At 41.0% G+C, this 9,675-nt stretch overlaps 1 protein-coding gene across 1 annotated transcript in view; it reads right to left on the bottom strand.

The window, feature by feature from the left end:
* Positions 1-424: 424 nt before the first annotated feature.
* Positions 425-9,675, bottom strand: part of EEFSEC (eukaryotic elongation factor, selenocysteine-tRNA specific) — a 129,365-nt gene continuing 120,114 nt past the window's right edge. Inside the window, exon 7 of the mRNA XM_041425582.1 lies at positions 425-9,658. Coding sequence (XP_041281516.1) covers positions 9,474-9,658 — 185 coding nt within the window. The 3' untranslated portion in view covers positions 425-9,473. The remainder of the gene's footprint in view (positions 9,659-9,675) is intronic.

The raw sequence follows: 9,675 nt of genomic DNA, 5'->3' as shown, positions 1-9,675 counted from the left end.
CAGAACAGTGACACTGGATTTGCTCAGCCACTGCTCAAGCACTGCCCACCTCAACATCCACAATACCTGCAAAAGTCCTTCCAGCAAAAAGCTCATTACATGGTGCTGACAGTGCTAGCTTAAAGTGCAGGTGAAAATAAAAAATTCATCTTTACAAACTTAAAACAGAATCTGCTTTCACTATCAGGTGACAAACTCTAGAATTTGTGTTTGTGATCAAATTTGATCTAGGATTGCTCAGTAAAAAGTGGAGATGCTCAATAACATTCATTAGTTATCAACTTAGTCACTTCTATTGATTGGTATAAAAATGACAAGTTCACTAAGTGCACCTGATAAAACACTTTACTGATTATTGACAGCATTTAATTATTAATTATTGACATTTAATTATTATTATTGACAGCATTTAATTAAAAATTATTTACACACTAACAGACATATATGTCTTAACTACAGTCAATTGCCAGAGTTACCACTTTCTTTAAAACAGAACTTACAAGGAATTACAGACCAGTGTCAGCTTACTTCAGTGCCAGATAAAACCATGAGGCATCAATCAAAACCAGGCTGGCCAATCATCCTGACCAATGTCATTCACTAAGCACCGAAAAAACCCAAGGAAAACTGGATACTTCTACTATACTGAAATTATACACACACATTCATAAACCATTTGGCTACCAAAGACTTTCTGCAAGAAAAGCAAAGAAAGAAAAGGACAGGAGTAAGGATCTGGCTTTAATCAAATGAAAGATCAAACACGTGCTAAAAAAGTCCACACTAACTCAGTGTTGCTCAACCAGTGACCCTCTGGAAAGAGAAGAACTAAAACTGGACAAGATTTGCAAATAGCAGAAGGTTAATACAGCTGGCAGGAAGAGGAGGTAGACTTAAGTACCACCAAAGCTAGGCTGAAATTGAGTATTGACAAGTGAAAGTTAACTGTCAATAACATATAAATTGAACTATGTGAATATATTCACAGAAGAATCCATGATGAAGGATTTGGGCATCAATGTGAACCCTCAATAGAAATGTACACTCAATAGAACAGGGACCCTGCACAGCAGAACTCTGTGGGATGATGCTTAGAAGGGACAGTTAATATTGAAATTATTAAAATGTTACTTATCAATCTTCATTTTTAAGAGCATATTGATTAAGTAAAACCATTAGAAACATGGATAGTTTTCTATACCAACAGAGGTGGCAAAGATTTGCACTTCTGAAGAGAGATGACATCTGATAAACAAACTAACAGCAAGAAATAAGGAAAATCACGACTTCTGTTCCTGCAGAATATGAAATCAACTCAAAATAGCAAATTATAATTGCAGTACCGTAATTAGCTTGTGGGTTAGAGTGCCACAAGATATCTTGGAAAATGCATTTCAGCAGTTTTTTAAATGATTGTGTATTTGTCTGGCTAACAGAAAAACCCACACTTACTCTAGACAGAAGAAAAATACAAATTTTCAGGCTCAAAGGACACAAGATATCCACCAGTTGTGAGGAGACTGGGGAAACAGTTCCCTTATATAGGTTATTCCATAATTATCCATGGCAGAAGTTTTTGTACTTTCCAGGAGTGTGATGCTGGAAACATTAAATGCTAATTTTTAAAAATCTGTCCTATCTCCCCTTGAATCTGCTTTAAAACAAGAAAGAAAAACGAGGTAAGGGAGCTTGAGCAATTCCAAATACATCAGCCCACAAGGCTCCCTCACACCCAGCAACTCGCTATGCATGGTGTGCTACAGACAGCCCAGATCAGCACATCAGGCATGGGGAAATCCCTTCAGGCAGCTCTTCTACATTACAGGACTGAAAATTGGAGCTGCAGAAGGGCCAGCATGGCAGCTGATCTCCAAAGACGAGGAACCTTCCTGCACTGGCACAACCGGAGTTCAGCAGACAAAGGTGCTGTGGTGAAACACTCCAACAAATGACCTATTTGTCATTCAGGTTTGAGACTTTGTCCTTACACCTTGTGCATGATCTGTGAATCTGCAGCTCTTCCCTGAGCTCAGGCTCCTTGGAACAGACAGGTCTGATCAGGACGATGAATGCTTCCTGCCTTGAGGAACATTTCCTCAAGAAGCAAAACACACCTGCAGGCAGGAGGGTGCGAGCTAATCCCTGTTGTGCTGCAACCCTGCAGAGAGAGCTGATCCTTCTGCAATTCCAAACTGCCAGTCAAAGCTTTAACATCTTAATACACAGCATGGTCTAATTAAAATTTCTAATTAAGGGGAAAAAAACCACCCCACGCTAACCAGCAAAACTAATGTTGCAAATTAGCAAGCCTTGTGTACAAATTGAAGGTGGTCTTTGCTGCTCTCTCACAGATGACTTTAATGTTAGTATTTCAACAAATAAAATTGTGGACAAAGTTACCACAAGTTCACTTCTGCCCGTTTTAGTAGTGGGACACAGGTACCAATTCCTACATGAGCTTTCGATGTTAGGGTGGAGGGCAATGCACAGACAATCCAGTTAAGAACCTTCCTTTGGAAGATGGACAAAACCAAATATGGACCACATGGACAAACTCTGTCTGCACTGCCTCAGTGAAAGATAAAGTTATGACAGATTTCCTCTTACTTTTGTCACAGGACAGAAATGTTCTGAGGAGTCCAGACTGCCCTCAAGGCTGGGAACAGCAGACTCATCAGTGCCCTTCACGTGGCAGCAAGGGGAACGTGGGAAGAGAAGCAGCAGGAGCCACAGTCTCAATACTCAGGTCCACCCCCGTGACATCCCACACGTGGCAGTGGACAACTGACCAAATTCATTCTCCCACTTTTGTACACATCAGTTGGGCATCGAGTCACTGCACAAACACGTAAGTGAGTGCAAGTTGTACATAATGATGTGATTTTGAAATACATCATATATCAAAGGCAAAAATTGTCAAATACTGACAGGACTTGGTACTGAGAACTCAAAATATTTTGTAAGAGCTTTTCTCAATACTGATCTCAATTAAAGCAACTTCAGCTTTAAAAGTATTTGTGTATGTTAAACTGTGATGCTTAAAGATTTATGTACCTGTTGTAACAACAGGTTACATAAATTATTAAATATTTGTGCTCAGATACCATTATTACAGCAGTTTAAGGTCCTGACAAATACATTTCAGTCTAAGCCCATGCCTCTCATTGAGTTTTGTGTTCCTGACAGTTCTATTTTCATTCCAAACTGGCAAACCTCTGTGTTCTTCCACTGTTCTAAATCCAGACCTCTGCCTGAAACTGCCCAGTCATGCCATGCTTTGCCAGATGGCAAATGAGATTTAGAGCTCAATTTAGAACTGGATGGAGACCAAACTGTCCACTCACCCAGTGGGGTTCCAAGCACAGATCAATCTTCACAACACAAAAACAACACAAACCCCCCAAACACTGAGGTATAAAGTGATTTGCATTTCTCTCAGAACAAAATGCTTCTCCTGCCAAAGCTTCCCAACAATCTTTTTAAAAGGCAAGATGACACAAAACCATCCCTTCCTTTTCCCTTCCACATTCATCAGCAATTGAAACCTACCTTAGTTCATCTAAAGAGGAAACAAGTAAGATGTGCATGTGAAAACACACTTCTCAGATGCCTGATTTTTGGGGGGAATAATTTTAGTTATTCTTGCACAATAAGTAACTAATTACCCCATCTGCATTTCTACTGTCCTCACAAACAGCATGACCAGCACTCTGCAGAAAAAAAATTCCCATATCCATTTAACAGAGGTGGGCACCAATGCAGATAATATTTCAGTAACTTAACAGTGTCTAGAAGAGCTTCTGAAAGACCTTGATCTTTCCAGGTAACAAAACTATGTTCTCAGAGAGTTCAAGTCAGCTTTGGTTGAAGTGAGGCTTAAGAAAGAAAACTAGATGATGGATCACTTACTTTAGCAAAAACGAAGAAATTTAGGCAAAAACTTCTGTGTGGGGTCTAAGTTTCAGCTTGTCCTTATGGAATGCTGTTTTGGGAATGAATTCACCATGAGGGCATGGATCACTCCTAACTGTCAGACTCAAGTTATAGGCACTAAAATATCAGTTTTCACAGAAAATAGTATAAAAGAATCGGCTCGTACACATCTGAATGGGGGCCACGTACAGCCTAATAAAAACAATTTTGTGGTCCAAAAAGGATGGAGTCTCTCTGATTGACATGAACGAGGCCCTTGAGAAATCTCAGAATGATCAACCAACACACAAGAAAACTGCATGACTCCCACTCAAAGGAGAAGAAATTGATCTAAACAGAACATGCTAGAGCTAATGAAGAGCCCAGCTTTCTGAAAGGATCAAAAGTAATCAGATCAGTTTAGCCAAAAAGGCAGTGCAAGAGTGTTAGCAGGAACCTCATTCACTGCTGGGGCTGTCAGTTTAGCAGCACTTGATCCAGACCTCAAATTACCTCTTGGTTAAGAAATATGAACTAGAACAGGCAGGACTGGCAAGGACTCAATAGTCAAAAAGACAGTCTCGTTTTTAAGAAAGTGCCTTGTAAAGCAGTGCAGTGTTGATATTTACCAAAGATCTTGCAGTATTTTCTGATTCTGTTCAATGAGTTCCTTTCACAGCTGACTATGAAATAAAAAAAAAAAAATATAAGAATTTGATACATTCCCTCTCCTGTCCTTTACTAGAAAAACAAATTTCTGATATATAAATGCATATCAGAAAGGTATGGCTTAGATGCCCCTTAGAGGAGTCACCTTTGACAAGCAACAGTCCTTGAGGAGGAAATGGATGATCCAAGCCTTGCAGGCTGATTACACCATCTTGGAAAAGCACTTGTACCAGACACAAAATAAAAACTGTAACACTTACTGAGGAGTGGAAACCCAACAACTGGAACTTCAACTAGCACAGCACACACAGCAGGAGATGTGAGCAAGACTCCACATTCTGGCACTGACAATGGGAAATAAGCAGATCCACTGTGCTCTTTTTCCTCGTATATTGTCTACAGTTTGTCTACTGATGTTTTTAACCTGTTTTTGCACAGAACAGCAGGAGAGTTTGTGGACAATCTCAGAAGACTGCCAGGATCTTGCTTAAACTCAGCCTCCCCAAGCCCCTGGATTCCTTCTGGGTGCTCATCTAGCAAAACTGGCCTTACCACAGATTGCAGTTATAAAGTTCTTCGTTTTCTGCAGGCTTGGCAGGTTAGATCCCAGAACTAGGCTCTATCTTAAAATAATTCTATTTATATCCTCAACAAGTCTGGTTAAAACTCATGTGTTTGTAAATGAAGAGCTTTCCAGCTCACTGTGGGTATTAAACTAAAAGGGAAGCATGAAGGGGTTTTGAAACTGCTAAGAAGGTAGCATTCCTCTGCTGCCTTTCATCCCTCATCTCACAAGACCCCAGAGCACTTTGCAGATGTAAACACAGAGCTGCTCTCCCAGCAGTGAGAGGCAAACAGTGCTGGGGTGGACTGTGGCTTCACCACTGCAACTCCCCATGAGCTGTGATGGGCTCTCATTTTGCTTCACCACCCCGTGGCTGTTCAACTGCAGAGTCCAACAGCCAAGGAAAGTGCTATTGCCAGAAACAGATGCCTTGTACACATCAAGAACTGCCCTGGTGCAGATGGTTCACTTTTCCACAGTCACTTACTTGCAACCAACTAATACAGGATTTAAGAGACAGAGCTATTTTCAGCTGAGCCAGAAACATACACAGAAGGGACACTGGTGCCTCAGGCTTTGGTCAACAGACTGGAGTTGATGGCTCTGTCCCAGACATTAAATGCATTGTAGTTTTTAACAGAAGCTGTTCTTTAAGAGCTGGGTTGCAAGCCTGCTGCAAACCCTTCAGTCACAGTTCCAGTGCAAACCCCCTTTTTAGGTGGGGAGGCTCAGCTTAGATTCCAAGCAAAGGATGCCACCTACTGCATCCTTGCTACCATGAGCACAGCTTTGACCCTCCTGGCTCCAGACCTCTGGCATGATCACAAGCCAGACTGCAGTCCCAAAATAAATTCCAAGGAAAAGTAGAAAACAGGCTTGTAAAAATGAAGCTTTTCTCCCTGCTACTCTCTCCACAACCCAAAGATGTATTACTCACCAAACATCTGCACAGCCGTAATAATTTCTAGTTTTGCAACACTGACAACCTTAGGAGTATTAAAAAAACCTCCTTACATCTTTATTCCATTTTGGATTCATTATAATACAGTCTGACAATATATGCTAGTACAGTACATTCTGCAACATTTAACCCCTGCTCCCAGCTGCCGTTCTTAACTTCACGGCTTAATGACACAGAGTCAGTAGATCACAATATGACCCTGTTAATATTTTTTTAATGCCATTTTTACAAATTACAGCATAATGCACTGATTATGAGGATGAAAGGAAAGTCTCTACGTCTGTCTGGAAACCAAATAAAAGAATGTTTGAACATCTGTTCATCCTACAAATGTCTTTTAAAGCTTTGATTTTCCCATAATCATTTTGTTCCACCATTTCACCCTTTTTCGAATGTGTATCCAACAGCCTCAGGACAGTAGCCAGAGATCTGCAGTAATAGCACATTATAATCAAAGTTCTTGGGCACATTTAGGTTCTCCCTTTGGAATTCTACATTGGGAGAAACACAAAACCAAGCTCCAGTCTTCAACAGATCCCTCCCCAGCTGTGTATCCCACACGGACGTCTGCAGCAGGAGCGAAAGGAGAGGACGAGGCTTTGTGACAGGGGCTTTCTGCAGAGGATTCCGAGGCACAGGGCAGGGTAGGGGGGCAGCTGAAGGCACTGCCTGCTCCTGTGGGCCCATCAGAGCTGCTCAGGGTCAAAGCCTGAACAGAGGCAGCTCCTCAGTGCACACAGGAGCAGGGATGAGCTGCAAGCCAAGAGCCTTCCCCACCTCACCGGGCTCCCAGCAAACGTCGTGGGAGCCCTGCCATGGATCCCCAGGGCAAGCGCAGGGAGAAGCAATGAGCAAAGAAGGAAATGGGAGCACTGAGGAAGAGATCAGGTCTTAGACTGAGAAGATGGAAGAAAAATGCCAAGCTAGTATGCTAGTCTGGAAATGAAATGGAAGATAGGAGGGAGATTTTAAAAATATGTTTACAAGAGACTGGATGAGAAAGGGATGTAGGTCCAACTCTGGAATTATTGCTGCTCACTCCCTTGGAGTACCCAAGCAAATAAACCATGGGACTCCCTGCACCAGCAGTCCTTTCAGCCAAGAAGAGGACTGCAGATCTAAGTGTTCAGGGTTAATGAGTTTTCAAAGGGATCAAGTTCCATAACAACAGACTCACTGATCCTGTTAAGGGCAATCCACGGTGTGGGGGGAAAACATTCATCAGATAGGCTTTGCAAAAATACATACCCCCATTTACACTGACAACCTCCTCTCCAGAACTACTCAAAAGTATCTTAGAAATGAGAAAAGACAAAATCCTTTAAGTACAAGGATAACAACTATGGAAGCACCTTTCCTGATCACTCCCCTTTTCTTTCCAGTACTCCAAATTAGCAACCCATTTAAAATTTGGCAAGGACACTAGAACTATACAGATACAAGACAGATATAAGTTCCTTAATAACTAGGAGCATTTAATTACTTTTTTTATACCCATAATTCTGAGAGTAACCTGGGATGATAGTAACACTGTTCCTTCAATGTCACCTGTTCATCACTGCAGTACCTTAGGCAGAGGTAACAGTGCAGAGTACAAAACGGGATTTGATAAAGGCTTAAAAGAAAGATGACATTATAAATATTCTTTCCAAAGACTGCTTTTGGGGGTGTTTGGGAAGAAGAGAGAAATGGGGAAGGAGAGGTGACAGGGGTGTGAAATGCATTTTTTCCATTACAGAAGGATACATTTTCCAGCAAGGCTGGCAGCACAAGTTACGTTAAGCCAATAGCTGAAGTTGCCTGCCTAATTCCTCTGGGATCACACTGAAAGCATACCCCATAATCTTAAGGGATGTGCTAAAGCTTTGCTGGGACTCACTCAGCAGAAACTGTTTGGGATTATTACACAAAGCACTAATTCTGTTCTGATTTAAAGGGGGACCATCAGCCTAGTTTAGACACCAGGCTTGCTCTGTCTCACAATTGTCCAGCTGTAAATATCCTCTCAATAGCTGATAACTTTGCCATTTGTAGCCACTTTGGCTACCTAGAAATTAAAAGGGTAAGACTGGAAAAAAATCAGGATCATGTTATCATGATGGACTCATGCCCATCAAGGGATATAATAATATGATTAATAAGAATGAATGCAGCAATTATTTACCTCCACGTGCAACATGCACTTACATTGTACATATGATCACCATCTATAGCTGACTTGAGCAAAAGGGTCACAGGCTGCTATTCAGCATCAACAAGCAGGTACTCTTTGTGTTCCAAAGGCAGGAACCAACATTTGCCATGCTGCCAAGCCTGAGTCCAATTTCTGTTCCAGACTGCAGCTTTCATACCTGTGGAATTGCTGTTAGTTTTCATGTTAAGGTGTCCTATACTTTTTATGCAACAAGGAAGGGATATTACCAGTGCTCTCCTTTTTATGAGCCTAGGACACGAAATTGAAAGAAAGAGCTAAAGCAGCCATGAAATCCCTATTAAAAACTAATGGTTTCTAAAGCATCTTGGAGACACTCATTTTACAAGGCTTATGCAGCAATCTTCTATCATTATTTTAATGAAATAAAGCCCTTGACTATTTCCAGAGGCAACTTTTTCTTTCACACACAAAAGGCATTTTGGTTACCAAAAAAAAACAAAAAAAGAAAAAAGAAAAAGAAAACAGTTTTGGAATAGGATTCATTGCAGAACAGGCAGGAAAATCAAAAAAGTTACATAAAATGTCAATGAAGATAAATTCTGAACCTTTGGAAGAGCAAACAGAACAATTAAGACTCTCAGCTACACAGATCATTATGTTTAATATGGAAAACATTTCTAGATATGAACTGTATTTCTAAAAAACATCCATACCATCTCTCACATAGCATCTCACATAGTTGCAACTGAAGGAATGTGAAACATCCATTTTAGCTTTCAACTATTAAATAGTATGCCTTCTGTCTCCCACTTTGCTCAAAGAAGTAAGCCTAGAATAATCAGCTTCACTTTGTGGGTCACATGAAGTTTACATCCTGACTTGGTGGCAAACTTCTAAATCAAGAGAAACTTCAACACAATTATCCAGGAAAACAGTGCAATTAGAACGTACACCCAGGGCTGCTCATCTGGCAGGTGAGATTCTCTGAGATGCCATAAAGATGCACATCACAGAAATTACAAAATAAGCAAATTTGAACTGAACAATCTGAGATTGCAGAGATTCTGGATGGGGGCACAGTCAGGAAAAGCTTCCAGGCTCTGTTTGTGAGGAAGGAACAGGTCTAATGTGTTTGAACAAGAAACACATTCCACCTCAATGCATTTCAGGGTCTGGACTTTAAGGTGTAATCAGAAGCCTCTCTTGTTTCCTCAGGATTGAATCATTTTCTTCTGTGTATCAAAAACATATCTTTTAAAGATAAGAGAGATAGTAACAGGTTGGGCTGAATCATTCTTGCTGCTTTCATCCTCTTTGGTCATATCCCCCTTCCCTCCCTTAGATTTCTTCTTGGAGGCAGCAGTCAGCAGCATCTTGGTATCTGGCTTCAGCCCATCTGTAAAAGAACAAGAA

Source organism: Onychostruthus taczanowskii, unplaced genomic scaffold, assembly GCF_017590055.1.
Source record: "Onychostruthus taczanowskii isolate IOZ18803 unplaced genomic scaffold, ASM1759005v1 scaffold9, whole genome shotgun sequence".
NCBI classification, from domain to species: domain Eukaryota; kingdom Metazoa; phylum Chordata; class Aves; order Passeriformes; family Passeridae; genus Onychostruthus; species Onychostruthus taczanowskii.
This window is presented reverse-complemented; position numbering and strand designations above follow the sequence as displayed.